This window comes from Rhagoletis pomonella, unplaced genomic scaffold, assembly GCF_013731165.1.
Source record: "Rhagoletis pomonella isolate Grant_MI unplaced genomic scaffold, Rhpom_1.0 Rhpom_scaffold_00005, whole genome shotgun sequence".
In the NCBI taxonomy this organism is placed as follows: Eukaryota; Metazoa; Arthropoda; class Insecta; order Diptera; family Tephritidae; genus Rhagoletis; species Rhagoletis pomonella.
Genome location: NW_023458559.1, coordinates 55,641,039 through 55,660,877, shown reverse-complemented (window position 1 = coordinate 55,660,877; position 19,839 = coordinate 55,641,039). Strand labels below are relative to the sequence as shown.

Below are 19,839 nucleotides of genomic sequence, written 5' to 3'. Positions count from 1 at the left end.
CGAGACTTCACATGCAGTACTGCAACGGCCAGCTGTCACTCGAGTAATTTCACACATGCAGCTTAGTTGCGAGTACACATACTTAAACTCGCATAGTTATACACATATTCAGCAAACAACGCCATCTAATAATTTTTTTTCTTTCTCTTTCGCAGACCAACTGGCAACTTGCGCAGCGACTTGCCCGTCGGCGTCTTCAGCCCGCAACCATCAAACTCTCAACTCCACGGCTCGCCCAGCGCAGCAGCTTTGCCTAACCAAAGTCAAATGAGTGCAATGCCTACATCGCCTTCGACCGGCACCACAATGACCGCCAACTCAACGCCGCTCAATGCGCCAAATGGTTTGAGTTCCTCCAGTGGACGCATACAAAGCCCTGCGGTTGCCACGCCAGCGCAGCGCATTTCCAAGGAAGTGGCCCAGCGTTTGAATGGAGGCGTTGCTGTTGCCAGTAGCGCACCTATCGTAATTGTGGGTTCTCCAACAACACATCATAATAACGCGCCCAATACTTCGATTAATATAAGAAATATCAGGAGTCCACCAGCAGCGCCGACTAAGCCGTCGCCACATCGCTCCATGGCAGCGCCTGCGAGACTCACTGTGCAAAGCACACCAGTCAAGTCGCAGCCGCCTATGTTGAGCGGTAATTTGCCATCGCAGCAGCCGCAACTACCACAGCCGGTGACAGCGCAACAGAAGTCAGCAAGCGCGTGCGATAAACGCCCGCTACCGCTATCCTCTTTGGACTTGAGCAACTGCAGTATTGGCATACCGACGGCAGAGTCAACCCCAGCACATGGCGCAACTAGTGGCGGTGGCTATCAGCTCGGTGCGCATGCAAAATCAACGAACACGACGACCAGCACACGCACACATCACCACGAATTCCGCGCGCTTCAGCGCGTGCAGGAGTGTCATAGCTCGTCGGATGAGAATCGATCATCGGGGCATGCCAGCATGTCCGATACAGGTGGCCATGGCAGTTCCTCGCCCGGCGGTGGTGTAGCGCTTGGTCCACTACCAGAAGATCGTCTCGCCGCTGGCGTCACCAATCGCAGCACGCGCTCGCGCACAAGCACCAATCATTCGCGCGCGCGTCATCGCGCTATACCCGCCTCCAAAGCACCATGGAGTGGTAGCGGACTGGAGGACATCAAATTGGCCATACAACAACTAACAATGCGCTCGCAGACGAGTACGAGCACGTACAGCAGCCTCAGCGCAGGATCAGAGAGTTCGGAACCCGCACGCCGCTTAGGTCGCTACTCTTCGCTGGAGACCGTAAACACAAATGTGACCAGTGCTGACGAGTTTGTATGGGTGGACTCACATAATCGCCTTGTGGAATTGCAGAATCCGCCCTGGAGTCAGCACTGCATTATGCGCGTTGTACGAAATGGCCGTTGCAAAGAGCAGGCGGAGCGTGTATCAGTCGAAACCATACCGCGCCTGGGTTATCTGCTGCAACGCGCGTTGGTGCGTATAGCGCGCGAAGTGCAACGCCTCTCAGCCAGCCTGGGACTGTGCTCCAAACAAGAGGTGGCAGCAGCTTACAAAATCGTTCTATGTCCGGCATTGGCAGACTCTTGCATCAAGGCGTGCTTGCGCGCAGCAGCGATGTTCGCTGTTACGGGCGACAGCGCGTTAAAGCAAAGCAAATCAGCGCGTGCTGGACTACAGTTACCCGTGGGACGCTTTCATCGTTGGATGGCCGATGCGCGACTCGGCAAGTTCATACATGAATACGGGGCGGTGTATCTCTGCGCTGGCATGGAAAATCTGCTTGAGGAGCTACTTCTGCAAAGTTTTCCCGTGGATAATTCAAACCAACTAACAACGACCGTGTTGGACCAATCTATTGCACATTCCGGTGATCTGTGGGGTCTACTGCAGCCATTCGCGCACCTGAATGCAGGGCGAGTGGCTTCCGGTGCACTTACAATGCCACGTTGGGCCAGCCTGTCATCCCTCGGCTCGGGTACCCAGAAGAGTGGAAGTTCTGGCGCCAACAGCAATGTGTCCCTGGAGCCCTGCCTGCTCACGACCTGCGTTGGCAGCATAAGCGAACTAAAAGACTTGACGCTGCGCGCTCAACAGAAGTTTCAGCACACCGCGCTTTCCAATGCTGCGCTCTCTGCGCTGTTCTACTTCATGCGTTGCTCGCAACTAGAGCACAGCGATCTGAGCGGTGCACCATCGAGTGTCAGTGGTAGCGCTGGCGGCAGCAGCCAAAACGTACAGGAGCTTTGCTACGAACGCGCATATGTGGTGCTACCCCCATTGGTCGAATGGCTGCGTGTTGCCTCAGCGCACGCAGAGTACCGTCACGCAGTTATGATCGATAGGGATGATATCATGCAGGCGGCGCGCTTGCTTTTGCCTGGCGTTGATTGCCCCCTGAGGTCGATCGCTCACGACGAAGAGCTACCTACAAAGAAGACACACTTTTCACATCCTGGCGCTACTACACCCATTGCGTCGAGCATCAGCGAAGACACCACGGAGTTGGGCAAGCGCGCTACCATCACTCTGGCTTTTAAGCTCATGCTGACCGGGCGCGCGGAATTATTGGCTCAAGCAGCCAACTTGCTGCCGCCCACGACGCGTTATGATACGTTGAACCACGCTGGACTCACGGCGCTTATGATCGCTGCTATACGCAATGACGAGGTGGTCATACAATCGCTGCTTGATGCCGGCTGCGATCCAAATGTGGAGGTGCCACCAGTTGTGCAGACGAACTATCCAGGCATACATCCAGACACACAGCACTGGACAGCAGTGACATTCGCCGCGAGTCGCGCCAATTACCTAGCATTGCGTTTGCTGCTCGAGAGAGGCGGCAAAGTGGAAGGTGGGGCGCGCTTAAGCGAGGAGAAGCCAACGTTAACACCGCTGCAAGTAGCCTGCGGCTCTGGTAATGTTGAAATAATTTCACTGCTGCTGGCGCATGGCGCGAACGCTTTTCTCTCTACACAACAAAAGGACACAATGTGTTTCGCCGGCGGTTCGGCGCAGCGTGGCTCTTATTGTGCTATCTCTGTAGCAGCCGCGCATGGACAACGCGCTTGCTTGCGAAAGCTGCTCTCTCATCCAATGTCACCAGGGATCAAAGATGTACTTTCGCTCGAAGAAATGCTTGCCGAAGGAGAACCAGTCGGTAACGCCACGCGTGGTGGGGGAGCCGCCGGTGCTGGAAATGCGACCGGTGAACGCATAAGCGCTGATCTACCACTAACACTAAACAAGACGCAAATCAAGAGCCTGCAAGAGGCTATGTACCACAGCGCCGAGAACAATCATTTAGGTAAGTAGATATATATTTCACTCAATATGTGAGATCGGCTAACCAAACAACTTTCCATGCCAGATATAACAATAGAACTGCGCACCCTAGGCGTACCCTGGACGCTGCATTGCTGGATGCACGCCTTGGCGGCTGCGCATGAGCTGCGCTTGGATGCGGTGATCGACCAACTACTACAAGACTTCCTACAGGTATGTCCAGACGACTACAGCGCGCAGTTTGTGAGCGAGTGCCTGCCGCTGCTCTTCAATATCTTCCGCTACAGTAAGAACGAGGGCACAACGCTTCTGCTGGCCGACATCTTCGCCACCTGCTTCGGCTGGGAGACAATCAAACCCATAAAAGAGCCTGCGCTGCAGTCGGTGAACAGCTCACGTATCGACCCGAAATTTGTCAACAATCCAGAGTTGAGCGATGTGACTTTCAGGTGAGAAAAAAAAACAAGCGAATTTAGAAAACGAATACGCGCCTAATAATTTTCTTTTGTTTTCAGAGTGGAAGGCAAAATTTTCTATGGTCACAAGATAGTGCTGGTAACCGCCTCGCCGCGTTTCCAGAGCATGCTCAGCTCCAAGCTGAGTGAGGGAAACACGCCCACGGTGCAAATCAATGACATACGCTACCACATATTCCAGTTGGTCATGCATTATCTGTACAGCGGTGGCTGTGCCACACTGGAGGTCAGCAACGCTGACGTTTTGGAGCTGATGGCGGCGGCGAGCTTCTTTCAGCTGGAGGGCCTCCTGCGCTACACCGAATCACGCTGCTCTGAGATGATCGACATCGACAATGTGGTGGCCATGTACATACATGCGAAGGTAAGAGTGTAAATATATTTATCTAAGCTGAGTTAAAATTTTACTTAACATTTGCTGTCGTAGGTTTACAACGCCAGCAAACTACTCGAGTACTGCCAGGGCTTCTTGTTGCAGAATATGGTCGCTCTTCTCACCTACGACGATTCGGTAAAGCGTTTGCTCTTCGCCAAAAAGATACCCAATCATGATGTGCTCTCAGGTCTGCTGCACACGCTACAACAACGCATCAAGCAACGCAGGCCTGTAGGTGTGGGCAATTTCCGCCAACAGCTAAGCTCGCCACCACCCAGCAGTGGAGGCGCACATTTGTTGAGCAGCAGTATGGGCAACAGTGGCGGGGGTGGAAGTCTGGGCGCTGCTAAGAAGTAAAACTTGACGCATTGGGAATGTAAAATATCGACATTTAAAGGCTTACAAATATTTAAAGAAGTGAAAATATGTAGATTTAGTATTTTTGAAAAAAAAAACTGAAAAGTGAGAAATTAACTATATGCGGCGTAGTTACAGTTATACTTATATGAATATGGTATATAAAAATAATTATAAATGCTAGTACACATATTAGTTTCATTATATTTTGTAAGCGGATTTCAAAATTTTCAAAAAAAATGTTTGTTCTTCCACGAATACAATTCACCCCATCCGAAAAGCGATAGCTAAAAAACACTATTTGCTTTCGATGCACAACGAATACTAACATCTTTGAGTCCAAATTGTATTTATAAACAATTATGTTAACTGCTCAAAGCAATATATTCGTAAGCTTTTTATAGTCTTTAGCACTCGAGAAATTTTCAAATAGCCACCATCATTCCATGTACGAAGCTTTTGTTTGTAGTTTATAGCGAAATTTAGAAGCAATCTTGTATGTATGTATATTTAGTTTAATCCCAGTTTTATACTCTAAATAAATAAATTAAACATATCAACAAAATTGTCTACTTCCTCACTGGATATGCTGTGAATGCCGAATGAAGCAATACACACTTTCCTATCGATCCACGTGAGCCTTGTTCAGACACAACTAAAGCCAGGGAAAACAATTAGAAAAGGGTAGTCTTCGTTTCCTTTACCCAGTAGTAAGGTAAGCATCATAATACTTCCGCAAAGTGCACGGCACCATCACAGCACTTAACGATATCGATACAGTGAAACCCGCTTAAGTAAACAAATTGGACATAGATAAGCGAGACGACAATTGTCCATATATTTTAACATAAACTAAAATTTGTTGGCAATAAAATAAGCGCTGAGTTAACAACAAAAACTAAGTTAGCACGAATACAAAAATGTTGTTGCTTGGTTGACCGCTAAATGTCGATTCTGCTGAGCGGCAGAGAAAAGCAAAGAATAATGGTATAATTATAGCAACTTAACGTAACTTACGGCACTCTCTTAAAAATTCAGTTAAATGGTTATTGCTTATAATTCAACAGCCGAAATTTAACGTAACTTAATGCCACGTCGAAAGCTGTTTAATTTTGATTCTCTAAGTTCTACGTTCCGTTGAGTTAAGTTGTCATAATCAGGCTTTTACAGGCTAACCTAATATTCGCGACTTTCGGTTAGGTACGCACGCCGTCGAATTTGTATTTTTGCGTCACCCGAAATTGGCTTGCGTGCGTTTGCATTTCGTTTCATTGAACGAAACGTTGGAAATTGAGTTGGCTTCAGACGCACGCCTTTCAATTTCGGTTCGTCCCATACAAGTTGTATGTGCATGAGAAATTCTTGACAGTAAATTGGCGGCGTGCATGAATACTAAGTTAGCCTGTAACATTATGAATAATGTGAATTTTAAGGCCTTATAACAATTATGTATATACAACAATTTTAACTGAGCTTGAGGTGGTTTTTAATGAAAAACTATTGTGGAAAAGCAACAATAATTTTTGAAAAAATCGGTAGAAGTGATAGCTATTTCGGAAATCACCACATTTGAAAAATTTAAGCCATCTAATCCCATGTATAATTGAAGATCGAAAATCTTAATACGACTGAGCTTGATTGATAATCTCAGTACAACTTCTTAACAAAACATCAACTGCAAGTCGGCACGATTTGTCGTCAAACTACAGCAACAGTATTCAGTATTTGGAGACAACGCGCAATCACCAGAAATACGCTAACATATGTTGAGTTGCGCCTAAAAATACGCAGCATAAATTTAACAACAGAAGCAATTTGTGTGAAAAAGTCTTTTTATTCTCGTTTGCAGCAAATCAAGAAGATGCTAAATGTTAAGTTAGATAAAAAATAAAAATTAAAAACAAAAAAAAAAGGTACTTTCATTCTTTCACATCCAACTGCACTGTTATAGCGTTTACCCCGTTCCGCGCTCTTCCCTCTTGACCAATTTTTTTCACATTTCCATGCGTGTTTCTAGCTCATTGCATCTGCGTCATGTCACTCCATACGCCACCAACAACCGGCGATTGTGGCATCGGCTCATGCTCTTCCACCATGCGCGGCAGTTGACTATTCTGTTTTGCCGCTGCGGAAATTTGCGGCATAATATTGTTGCCATGCGGCACGAAACCGCGATCGTCGGCCTTGTAGAGAACGACCACCTCCTTGCCATTGGCATCAAAGTACGAGTAGCTGCCAGTGATCTTCAAGTGTTGATTTTTGCTGCCTGGATGGACTACGACAGCGCTTTCCTGTCGGAAAGAGCCATCCTCGCCGCGATAGTAAAAGTTATAGGCGCCATCAGTAGATTGTTTTAGGCCGGCTTCCATTATGCCGACCACTGGTGCTCTCATTTCCACCGGCGCCGCTGGCACATTGTCGACAGGTGGCGCTCTCAGCTCCATGGCAGGCTCAATGGTTGCCATTTGCTGGTCGATGGGCGCGGCATACGCGAAAGCGAGCAGTGCGGTTAAGCAGATCTGAGTGGGAGATAAAAATTGTATTTATTTCTGTTTTTGAAAGGACTTTGAAAGGATTTAATTTTTGGGAGCTGCTTACGTATCGAAACATTTTCTTAGGACTTCTTTGCTGCGAAGTAGTTTGCTTGGCTTTAACTTTACAAATATGCTTCAGGTTTGGCCTTGTGCACTTTTTATACCCAAAAAATGTGTTGAAAAAGAAGGCATTCAATTTCTTGGACATGACAGGCCATTCCAGTGTTATTTTTAGAATTCACTTGGCATTCAATTTCTGTTTTAATTGTACTTAAATCCAGTTCTTGGTTAAGTTCTTGAGCTGAGTTTGTTATTTGGCCAAATTATGCACTGAGCAAAATAGTCTTCAAGTATTGGTACAATTGACTTATGTTAAGGACAGCGGCTCCCTTTAGCACCTAGTCACTCATCTGCCTTGGCTAAACATTGTTTGGCACCATAATAAAATACTTTGGAGACTCGTTGTTATAAAAAATTTATTTTTGAATGATGTTTATGCCTAGATTCACAAAAAAAAAAAATCGAACGTAAGCATGCGATATGCATTAGGTCACTGCATCATTGGCCAGCACATCCGCCATTTACAAAAGCACATATTAACATAAACACATCCGCACTTAGCATATAACTACTTTTATTTAGCGTACATACATGTGTTTCCAATCGCACGTATTGACAAAATTTCAAACAAATCTAAATGAATTTGAAAATTTACTTTTCAGTGTGCAGTAATTGACGCATCTTCACAGCATTGCTGAGAAGTCGCATGCAATCAAAATCAACCGCTGAATGGGAAACAAGAAGAAAGAGAGCAGAAGAATCACAAGAACCATGCGCAACTCCAGTAACATGTACTACGTAAGAAATTGACTGCTCGATTTGGCTGCTTTTCTGGTTGCCTGCGGAAGCGGAGTGCAAATATTTTGCATAAATGTACGCAAATTTTTACAACTGTAATTCGTTGTTATTGTGACTAAACAAATTAAATATTTGCCTGCAGATCTTTTTGAAGTAAAAAATGGATTTACATCAAGTTCACAAGAAAGTATCTAAGTTTGGTTTTGTTCTTCATTTAAATATGACAGAATGCAATAAAAACACGAAGCAGAGCAATTTACAAGGGCAAGCCGAAAAAATCGGTGATAGGCCAGATAAGGCTCTCTAGGGTTCATAGGTACCAACTTTTGTTTTTTGTCGGAAGCAAGCACAAAACAACGCGTGCAGTAAACAAGACGTGCAGATTATTTAGATGCCTCCCATTTTACTACTTTTATGTCCATTTTACCTTAGCTGTTTTAAATCTGCATTACTTACGAATAAACGAAGTTGGTTGGGCGTCAGCTGTTCGTCTCTCAACACATCGCGGCCAAATGTCTCATACATAATTCTTGCAAAGGCTGGGTAGAAGCACCACCATCTCACTCTCCTCAGGGCAGAATAGGCAAATGGAGTTTTCATGTACGCCTATCACAGTCAGGTTATACTGCGAAGTGACCTGTCAGCGGTCCAAGAAGTTATCTGCAGTCCCGTCTGCTCAGTGAGAGAAAAAACTAGGTACTTATACCTTCAGAGATTGAAGGCAAGATGAGTTTTGCCCACCTGCAGCCCTTCGATGCCTCACAGTCATTGCTGAGCGAAGTATTCACCCAGTTTCCGATGGTGCCTTCGATGGTCGAAGTAGGTAGTGCTATAACCCAGCAAAAAATCGGTAATCGCTTTTAGTTGTAACGTATTCTAGAAGGCATAACGTTATAATGCCTTCGAATGTTTTCACTTCTCTTAGGCATTGCCGGTAACGCAAAATAGAATGTCCTACAATATTTTATTTGTTTCGCTTCTTTGCTTCATTTCAGGGAATGCAAATTAGAATGTCCTACATACATAATTAAAGTGTACTTAATCAAACGTTTTTTATTGCATGTTCATGAATTCATTTTATTTTTTTGATTCCCAAAGTAGTGGTTTTGGTCCATAACTGGGCTAGTATTTTTCTGTGCATTTTGAACTAGTATGAGACTGGTATATTTCTGACCGAAATCTGCCAATTGCCATCTCGTAGGGCATCGCCATGTTAAAAATAGCAGTTGATTGCACGGAAAAAATATAGTTGGCTGACTAGTTGGGCATTCGGCTCATACTAGTTATGAGGTAGTTTACAACTAGTACATTTGACTACAGGGAATCTAAAATCCATCCATCTCAAACAGTCTTTTTTGCTAGCTGCACCAACTTTACCCCACCCTACGATATAAAAAATTTATTTCATTTCATTTTTTTTTGCCATCCCTAGCCACAGCTATTTGTGAGCGCACACCAACAACATGGGCTTGCGAGCGAATGGCCACTTTGTCGGCTGTCTGGAAAATGAACAAAATCGAGAGCATGGAGGCCTTTTTCCACTGCCTGGGTGTGGCTAGGCTAACGCGGTGGTATCTCCACTACTACTTCACGCTTTATTAGATAAACTATGTGGTTCTACTTCAATGTAAGCGGTGGGGATCAACATTGAGCCAGTTAAGCGGTCTTACATGTCTATGCGTGCCTCCGTCCGCCAAAGACTAAACCGATTTTTTGCCTCCCTTCCGTTGGCAGCCAATATCAGTTATCCGACTCTTTAGCCTCGTCGATCTCTTATATAATCTAAGTAAATATGTACTATATATGAATTCCATTCCCGATTATTTCTGCAACCAAAGTTGAGTTCAGTAAAGCATGCCGAATCTTTCCGCACATTGAATAAAGTCAATATTTTACCTATAATTTCGAATGATTTGGCAAGTATTTGGAAGTTTTATTGCACTTGCGTAAGTAAGTATACATACATACATATTAGGCTGGGTCGATTTTGTATGGGGGAAAATAAAAGGCATTTGACGGTATTGTAATAGTAATATTATGATGTCTTAAGTCTAAGCCAATTGTTATTGGCCACGAAAGATTAATTTAAAACTTATATTTAGCCCGCGTAATTGAATCAAAGTGTATGAATTTCGAAAATGAAACTTTGGCTCGTAATATCTATGAAACGCGTTTATTTTGTTATAAACAGGACGATATATTAAATTAAAGGTTTTTAAATTTACTATCTAAAATTCATATATAATTTTTCAATAAGACTACAAATTTTTAAGATATTTGGTAGATTCAGAAGGCGCAGCAGTTGAGCGGTTGAGCAATTGATACAATAGTAATAGTTTGGCCGAGCTTCTCCTCTCTTGTGTCTATAGGCCAGTGCAATTATCAAGAGAACAATTAAAATTTTCTTGAAAACTAGATAAGTTTGAAATTAACGATAACCTAACGTGCTACGAGAAATGACATTTTACTTTATCTTGTGCGTTAACGGGTTCATTATCTAATAATATGCACCAAACCTTTTTGCTGAACCCATTTTTAACAAGAATTGTTCTTATTCGAGTAGTTTGCTGTGTGTCACTTGGCGGTCGATGCGCGGGCTCTTACAATTAAAATAAAACTAATTAATATTTTGAGACAAATTAGATTTTCGATCCGCCCTAATACATATGTACACATAAGCATATGTGAAATATGTGCTATAATTTATAATTTCAAAACTATTTACATATTTAGATATAAGAAAGCAGAAATGCTCATGTTTTAGCATACTCGTACATTTGCTAAAATCCGCCCCCCCCCCCTTCACACCCCTGCCATCTACCTTTAAATATTTTTCTTTGTTTGAAATAATCAAATAATCGATTTCCTTTTCCACGCGTACGTGCAAATACGTACACGAATGTGTCATACTTATGTATATTTGTACGGGTATAAATATGTACGGGCATCTGAAAAACCATCTGAAAAACCATCTGAAAAACATCAGAACATTTGTTCTGTTGATTTCTTCGTTTTCCTTCCCTGCATTGTTTCGATTAAACAAAATTACTTTTGCTTCCTCCTACCTCTACCTTTTCCGTAATATGTCCATCTTTCCTGCCGATGGCTTTGGTTTTTTTTTACACATCGCCTTAGAATTTGGGCATTTTATTTTTAGCCACCGTCGAATCAAATGTGCGGGCAGCCCGCAGTAAGAAGCAATCAGGCCAGGTCGGTAGGCAGGCAGGCAGTCAACTAAATGCCCGATCGATTCAAAATTACTCGCTGCTTCCACCGCTGCTTCTGATGCTATTTTTGGCATACCTTGCCGTAGGCTGCGTGCTGTGCACAACGCAAAATAATCAGACTTCCAGCTGCGCATCAGCCAGTAAAGGAGTGCAGAGGGCGTGCAATAAGCGTCAAGTGCATGTGGTTGCAATGCATGTAGGTATATATATATATACATATGTATGTACATATCGCGCACCGTCTTCAAAAGAGTCACAACTCAAAATTTAGCACTTGTGAAATTATGCGCTAAAAATGTACACAGAGATTTTATTTACCTTTCAGCAAAAGCTGGAACAAGTTTTTGTTATATTTTAAAAAAAAAAACCTAAGGTAAAGTCGTCCTTGCCCATATGACTATCATGTGCTAAGAAATAGTTTTTCGTATTTTCTGACAAATGTATTATTTTGAGTTGTGACTCTTTTGAAGACGGTGTGCGATATGTACATATGCATATATGTACAGTGAGTGTCAGTCAAAACCATACAGCCAATTTTTTCCCATATTTTAAAAATATTGTGTTTAATTCAAATTTTACTAATTTTAAATAAAAATATATTTCATACTCCAATACAAAATACATAAAACTCGAAGTTTCTAACTTTGTAACAATTAAAAAAAGAATCGTCCAATTTTCATCAATATTTCACACTTTTTCCCTGCATTTTTAGAGTTTTGTTTGGTATGCAGTTTTATAGCCGATTCAATTTTAGTTTAATAAAGTACAAGTTTGAAGTCGTTAGAGAATACCTTTGATTTTTGAAAAACATTTCTATCGAGGATGTTGCACATTTTTTTCCATATAGAACAGAATTTGTGCATGCGTTAAATGGAAGAAAGTGCGCATCGCAGTCAACAAAAAACAAATTGTAGCGACTTGCACTTTATTATACTAAACTTGAATGGACTACATACCAAAAAAATGCTATAAATTCTGAATAAAAAGTGTGAAATTTTGATGAAAATTTTACGATGTTTTTTTTTAATTGTTACAAAGTTAGAAACTTTGAGATTTATAGATGTTGTTGTAGTACGAACTATGTTTTTATTAAAAATTAATAAAATTCAAATAAAATAAAATATTATCAAAAACAGGAAAAATACAGCACGGTTTTGACTGACGCTCACTGTAAGTAAATGTGGCGTTCAATAGCCATCATAATACATATTATACATAGTTTCGTAAATAGTTTATAGTTTCTTACTTTGTTCTTATTGTTGTTGCATATCGGCATTTGTTCGCATCTATTGCACATATTGTATAACAATAGCGGAAATGCGTCTTTATGTAGCTAGTATTAGATCGCAGCGGGGAGAGAACAAGTAAGGCAATATTTCTTAATTTAAATGACTGTTGGAGGGGAATAGTGTAAATGCATTTTGGACACGTTCAAGATGTTTTAACATGTAAATATGTATATACATACATACATACAAATGTGGGTCTGAGAAAAAAATTTAAACGATACGTATGTATTTATAGTATTAACATATGTATGTTTTCAGCTAATTAAAACCACCGAAAAAGTTGTAATTTTTTGTCATATTTCTTGGTAGCTTGTCAAAATATTTTTAAAACACAAACTTAGCACTGGACCTAATTAAATGCCTTCTTTAACGGTAGCAAAATAATAGTCTCAGAATTCAGAAAGAATTATTAGATCTAAAGTGAACATATTCGCTATATCGAGGGATTATATTCAATATGATCTATTTTCAGTTTTCACAAAAGTGGAATTGCCATATAAAAATCCACCTTAGACTTATCTCTCATCGATAATGTTTATGCTGATCTTGTATATCGTTTTTTTTGGGAAAATTAAATAATGAATTTCAAAGTTAGAATTACAATCAGTGATGGCAGTTAAGTCTCAGATGGGTTTTAACATTGAAAAGGAGTTTTTGTGTTATGTTAATAAATTATATATACGAAATGACAATAACGAGCTGAGTAATGGTACTTGTAGATTGCAACAAAAATTAACGATAAAAAATCGATAAATATAATCACACCTATGACAATTCAATATTTATATATATATAGATTATCGCAAAAACGATATATATGGGTAACTGAAGATGGCACAACGCCGTAACGGGTTTGTCTACAAACCAACCAACCAAAAATAACGATAAGAGTATCGATAAATATAACGATATTCAGAACAAATTCGGTAACCATGAAAATAAAATAAAGATATTTATACGATAATGAAATCGATAATTGTTAAGAATGATAAAACATCGATAAGTTTTATGAAACACTTCCGATAATGATAACAATATTATAAAAATTATGATAAACAAGTAAGAAAGTCTAAGTTCGGGCGGAGCCGAACATTAAATACCCGGCGCAAGTATTAAATATATGTTTTCCACCTTTCCGAAAGCTACCGCTACATGATAAGCCGGGGTGTATACATTTTAAGTAAATTAGCGTCCTTAAATTTCGAAATATTGAAATTTCAAGCATATCTGAAATTTACCGTTATATGAAAAGCGGCCTCAATTTTAGTCCGATTTCAACAATTTTCAACGGTTTGCTTTTATGTGGCAAGCACAATAACCATACCGAGCTTGGTACAAATTGCTAGAACGGTTAGCGAGATACATATATGTGATCACAAGTGGGCGGTGCTACGCCCATTTTCCAAAATTTTGTCATAAACGTATTTCTTGGTAAAGAATTGTTGCAATCATCAATTTTGAATAAATTAGCTTCAATATTTACTGATTTATCGAAGATTTTGTATTTCTCGAAAATACCGTTATATGGGATGTGGGCGTGGTTATTGTCCGATTTGTAAAATTTTCAGCCATTTAGTATGCTGTACTAAGGCCAACAACTGTGCCAAGTTTGGAAGAAATTGGTGCAGCGGTTACCAAGATATACACATGTAACCATAAGTGGGCGTGGCTACGCCCATTTTCCAAAAATTTATAATATTCATGTTTTCCGTCTGAAACTTATTGTAAGTATCCATTTTGAGTGAATTATCTTCAGTAGTTACTAAAATATAGCAGTTTTCGTATTTCTGAAAATTACCGTTATATGGGAGGTAGGCGTGGTTATTATCCGATTTCGCCCATTTTCAATACCATCCGTCCCACGCCCAAAAGAAGTTCACGTACCAAGTTTCGTTAAGATATCTCAATTTTTACTCGAGTTATCGTGTGCACAGACGGACGGACGGACGGACGGACGGACGGACGGACGGACAGACAGTCACCGCTTAATCGATTTCTCTTTTCATTCTGATCATTTATGTATACATTTGTCTATATCTATCTCGATTCGTTTTGCCTGTTACAAACAACCGTTATGTGAACAAAGTTATAATACCCTTGTGCACAAGTGCGCTCGGGTATAAAAATAAATAACATAGGTAACAGTGAATTTGACAACATCGATTTTTATTCGTAAAAATTAATTTCAATATTCCTCAGCGAAGAATACGGAATCATGATATTCTCTAGTTGGGCACGTTTAGAACTAACTATGCTTATAATGCTCCGACATTTAGAACTTTGAGAGAATTTAACTCGTTTTAAAATCCTACCAGTCAAAATGTTGCTAAATAAATTGCTTATTTAGTTTCTGATTATGGTAATGTAAGGGTAGGTCTTTAGACCCATTGCAACTGTAGTTGTTTAGTATACACAATAATTGTTTTAACCCTTGCTGCGGGATCTGCATTGCGTCGATATCGCAGAGCGTATATTCGTTTAAAAAAATCTAGCTCTGCGGTGAGCTAGTGTTGGGCAGGTGGTAATTAGGTATTCCACTGATTCCTCTTCTTCACCACAAAAGATGCAAAGGATAAGCAAGTGCATGTGTTTGTTGCACATATGTGGCCTGTTAGTGCTCCACACAGTGTTTTTACGTTTTTCCTACTTAGTATGAGCGCTGATTGAGGTCTTTTTTCACTGTAGCAAATTAATTTCTTTGAGTGATGGGGTCCCACTAACTTATCCCAATGGCTACCAGTGCAGGATATTACCCACTTTTTGAGGTCGTTCTTGATATCGTTGTTGTGGAGTCCAAGAAATGGGCTGGACCCAAAAAAAGGTGTGTCTGCTCATTTTTTTAGCTTGGAAGTCCGCTTTTTCATTACCATCATTGCCCTCATGACCAAATTAAAAAGGCCCTAGTTTGGGCTTTTAGATCCTTGAGTACTCTATGGCGCTCTGTAAGGGTTTCTGATAAGAACGAGTAGCTACTCTTGATCTTTGAAGACTGATTGGCTGTCCGAAAGTATGGAGAGAGAGATTTTTCTTCTGGCGTATTGCCTGTTTATAACGACGTGGGTGGTCTCCAGTATGGCAGCTAGTTCCGCCAGGAATATTGTTGTGTCTTTACTTAAGGGGAAATATGTGCGGAATCGAGGTTTCACAACACCCGCACCTACACCGTAAGATGTTTTTGAACCATCAGTATTCCTTTGTTTTTAATCATCGTACAGCCACGTGGGATTGCTGGTCCAATATTAACGTGTGGGAACCACGATCTTGTACCTCTTCGTAATGCTGAGGATGGGATCGATTAGGTTGCCTTGTTTCCCTTCACTTTCGCACTGCTTACCACTACCCCACAGCGGCCGACAATTAATCGATTTTTAATCGATCAATGAAACACAAAAGTACGATACAATTAAATCGACAATTGGACCAAAATAATGGATTAATTTAATCAAATGATTAATCGCTGTCATCCCTAGTTGTTAAGAAGAACTTTACATACCCGACCTTGCATGCACACACATAACTTTTCTTTATTCTAAACTCAAAGGGCTTGTTTACATTTCATTCCTCCCTCCCGCTCCACCTTTACGATTATGCCAACTTTTTCCAAATTTTCTAGCAGATTTTTCAACCACACTCGCTCGTCGGCTGGCTGTCCATTGCCGATCAGAGGCTGTTGTTGCTAGCGTTTTCATTACTACCAGTTAAAAATGGCATGAAGATATACATACATACATGCTAGGGATACATACTAGGGGTCCCGGGATCCCGGGCTTTTTTAAGTAATTTGTAATTTGCAATGGTGGGAATATTAGAAACGCCTTATATTAACCAGTTTTTGCTATATTTCTTTTGTTTGTTTAATATTTAATATTTTTTTATAAATGTCTAGCTCATTATACATACACATAACACCGTCCGACAGGCAATTTTACACACAAAAATAATCAATATATTCGCGAATCCATGGGCAAATATATCGAGTAAAACTTCGTTTTTAGTTTTTTTCTCTGACGTCAGGATTTTTTAAAAGGACTTTGAAAAGTGAAAAATATGAGTAATTCAGAAAAGGGTTTAAACAATTTTGCGCAACGTAGTTAGTAAAGCAGTATGTGTATCAAATTAAAGAGAAATTTCTGTAGAGAAAGAACAAATGAAATTTTTTGGTGCACAAGGTATGGAAAATGTCCTTAAAATTATTATCTTTAAATGGCCTTGAAATTTTACAATATTTATTTTGAAAAAATTATATGTAAAGGACTAAAATAAACTCGACAACGTCCTCGAATTTAGTCCTTCTAACTTTATTAGCTTAAAAAAAAATAAAGTTGATTAAAAAGACATTTTCTATACCTATTCGTCCTTGTGAACCCGAAAAGTTTTAATTTTTTTAGTCCTACAGAATTTTCTCTTTACTTTGGTACCCATTTTTATTCTACATTGCATTGAATTTTATAATCTTTAGAATTCATTCATATCATTGAAATTATAAAGTTCTAACGAAAAAAAAAATCTAAAACTAAAAACGCAGTTTTTCTATATTTGTCCCATAGTGCCGTGAGGAAATTGAAATTGAAAAATTCTAAATACGCAGTTTTATAAGTATAGCCCATTAAATTACAGGAGGATAAATTGCAAGTTTCAACTGACTAAAAGTAACGTTGATTTTTTATAATTCCTTTGCTCGCGGCGTCACGAATTTTCTCCCATACAAAGTATGTGCGACAATTTGTTTATATGGAAGAAAAAATGCCCAGCATCGTTTAAAAATTCCCCAAAATCAACGGTATTTTGTAACTGCATGAAACTTGCATTCTATTTTATTTACTTTAATTTAATGGGCTATAAAATTGCGTACCTCAAAGTTTTCTAAAAATGCTGAGTAGAAAGTTTGAAATTTTGGCAATTTTTTTTGGATTCTTATCATTTTGCATTTTTATATAAATGCAGTTAATTATATGTAAAATGAGGTAGACTTTTATAAAAAAACGTAAATATTAAATAAACAAAAGAAATATAGACTAAACTGGTTGAAATAAAGCGTTTCTCTTATTTCTGTCTGCTTTAAGTCAAAAATACATCGAGCTTTTTTCGACATGCCTTAAGTCACTTTATCAGATATGTACACGCTAAAGTACTGTTAAATGCGTATAAATTTAATTACTGTCTTTTGTTTTGCTAGTGATGAAATATTTTTCAACTTAAATAATAAAGTAGGTTTCAAACCCATTTATTTAATATTTATTATATGGTAGGACAGCTTCTCAAATTATATTGATGTAATTTTTTCATGTTAAGATGTTGGAAAACAATTAATATCTAAAACCCGGGACTAATACCGGGATCCCAGTATTGTATTAACGATTAACATCCCTAATTCATACATATGTACGTATATGCACATATGTATATGTACTCACATACCTTCCCACATAAATACAAGCACACATACTATGTATGCCTACGTTCGAAATGGTGAGGTAAAGTATGTACATACATATGTCCATATACTATGTATAGTCTTCAGTTCAGTATTATAATCGCAGCGTTTTATTATCTGGCATATGGCCAAATTGATATCGGGCGATTGCTTTTGTTGCGCGCACGAAATCAACCAAAGTAGCCAAAAACTCAAAAGCCAACAGCCAGCAACTTACGCATTCCATACAGCAATGCTAAGTGATCGCCAAAAATTGGACGCAATGCTGCCAATAAACGGCGAAGCGGCATGACTGTAATAATTTTGATTTTCGATTCTTGATTTCCAATTTAATTTTTGAAAAATTATGAAAATTTTTATATGTGTACTTAGTGTGGATGTGCATATGTATGTAGATATACTAACGGTGTATGATGCAAGTTGTTCTGTTCTCACATCACTTTTGAAATTTGCTGTTGCTATAGCATCACTATAGTCATCAGCAAAACGGGGTGTGTGTGTGTGTTTGGCGAGGGGTTCATTGTGCTGCGGAAAGTGGGGCAGAGAATTATGGCAATCATAAAAAATGAAAAATTAATTTCGATTTGGCAAAATTTGTAGGCGAAAATGTTAAGTATTTTATTTCTGTGTTGAAAATTTCGAAAAATTAGTTTTAGAATCATAAGTATTTGATGGATTATAGACATATTCGCATATGCCAATGGAGCGCGATTTTACAAATTTTTTACAGACATGGCTAATGAACTAATAAGCTACTAGTTAATACCTTTAACAAGTTTTTTTTTATGAAACATTTGCTGTGCGTCAAATATTTTTTTTTTATAAATTGCGGAGCATTGGCGTATTGAAACAACAACTAATAATTGTGTGCGAATTTACATAAAAAACCCGTAGAGCTTTGTATGGAAGAAAATGCACAACAACCACCTCTCTAGCAATTGATTTGGTTACAGAACTGCTTTCTCAAAATTTTTGTAAGTAAGGGTGAGCTGAGCTGAGGTGAGTTAGGGTGAGCTGAGCTGAGGTGAGATAAGATGAGTTGAAATGAGGAGAGGGAAATTGAGTTGAGATGAAATGAAGTAAGTTTTGGTGGGTTGCATTAAGGTGAGTTGAGGAGAACTGAGAGGAGCTGATGTGTGGTTAGTTGTGGTGAGGTGAAAGGATTTGAGGGGGAATGCGATGAAAAACATAACACAATATAACTTAACATAACATAACACAACATAACATAATAAAACATAGCATAACATAACGTAGCATTAAATTTAACAAAACGTAGCATAACATAACATATAATTACATAACATAACATATCTCATTCTTCAGTTGTATCTTTTTCTTGGTTTCCATCTTCTCTGTCACTTTATTTATACTTAAATCTAACTTATTTGTCTTTATTTTTAAGTTTCTCTACTTTTATTTTAACTTTATCACATTCTTCTACACTCAATTTAACTTCTTCTTTGTGTGAATCTTAATCTACATAAATATTATTCCTAAACTGCTGCTTAGCCAATTATTTGATTCATTGTCAATATTAAAGCATATATTTAGGATGCATTTCTTGCTCATGTATATGTATGGCATTTTATTAACGTCAATTTTGAATTGATTTTACAACGGTTTTATCAACTTGCAATGTTGTGTGTCCAGAAACTTTCAATGTTGTGGATCCAGAAACTTTCAATGTTGTGTGTCCGACACCATAAAACCTTTGCTTTGAAAAGTTTCTATAAAAAAGCATAGTGCATAGGGCGACATCTGTAGTGAATAGGGCGAGGTAGATGACATCTAGATGTCGCCCTATGTACTACGTTTGCTACAGCGGAAATAGACGACACGCCATTTCTTTAAATAAAATTAATTGGTGCTCGTTTGTATGTGCATACATATTTAAATGCATGTGTGTGCACCTTTCTATTAATATCGTTGAATTATTTTAATATCTATTGCAAAATTTTATTCAGACAGGACTAAAAAGTAGAAAATAAATAATATAA

The 19,839-nt window shown here is 39.4% G+C and overlaps 2 protein-coding genes across 3 annotated transcripts in view; one reads left to right on the top strand and one right to left on the bottom strand.

The window, feature by feature from the left end:
* The window catches only part of LOC118739260 (ankyrin repeat and BTB/POZ domain-containing protein 2-like), a 76,013-nt gene extending 70,997 nt beyond the window's left edge, over positions 1 to 5,016 (top strand). For both annotated transcript variants that reach the window (XM_036470487.1, XM_036470488.1), the window contains 4 exons: positions 156 to 3,310; positions 3,374 to 3,737; positions 3,804 to 4,128; positions 4,192 to 5,016. In XM_036470487.1, the coding sequence (XP_036326380.1) occupies positions 156 to 3,310; positions 3,374 to 3,737; positions 3,804 to 4,128; positions 4,192 to 4,497 (4,150 nt within the window). In that variant the 3' untranslated portion in view covers positions 4,498 to 5,016. The remainder of the gene's footprint in view (positions 1 to 155; positions 3,311 to 3,373; positions 3,738 to 3,803; positions 4,129 to 4,191) is intronic.
* Positions 5,017 to 6,330: 1,314 nt separating this feature from the next.
* On the bottom strand, positions 6,331 to 7,141 carry LOC118739937. Its single transcript, XM_036471438.1, has 2 exons — positions 7,096 to 7,141; positions 6,331 to 7,016 (listed from the first exon to the last, which is right to left on the bottom strand). The coding sequence occupies exons 1-2, from the start codon at positions 7,105 to 7,107 to the stop codon at positions 6,516 to 6,518; spliced, it is 513 nt and encodes a 170-aa protein (XP_036327331.1). The 5' UTR covers positions 7,108 to 7,141; the 3' UTR covers positions 6,331 to 6,515.
* Positions 7,142 to 19,839: the final 12,698 nt, after the last annotated feature.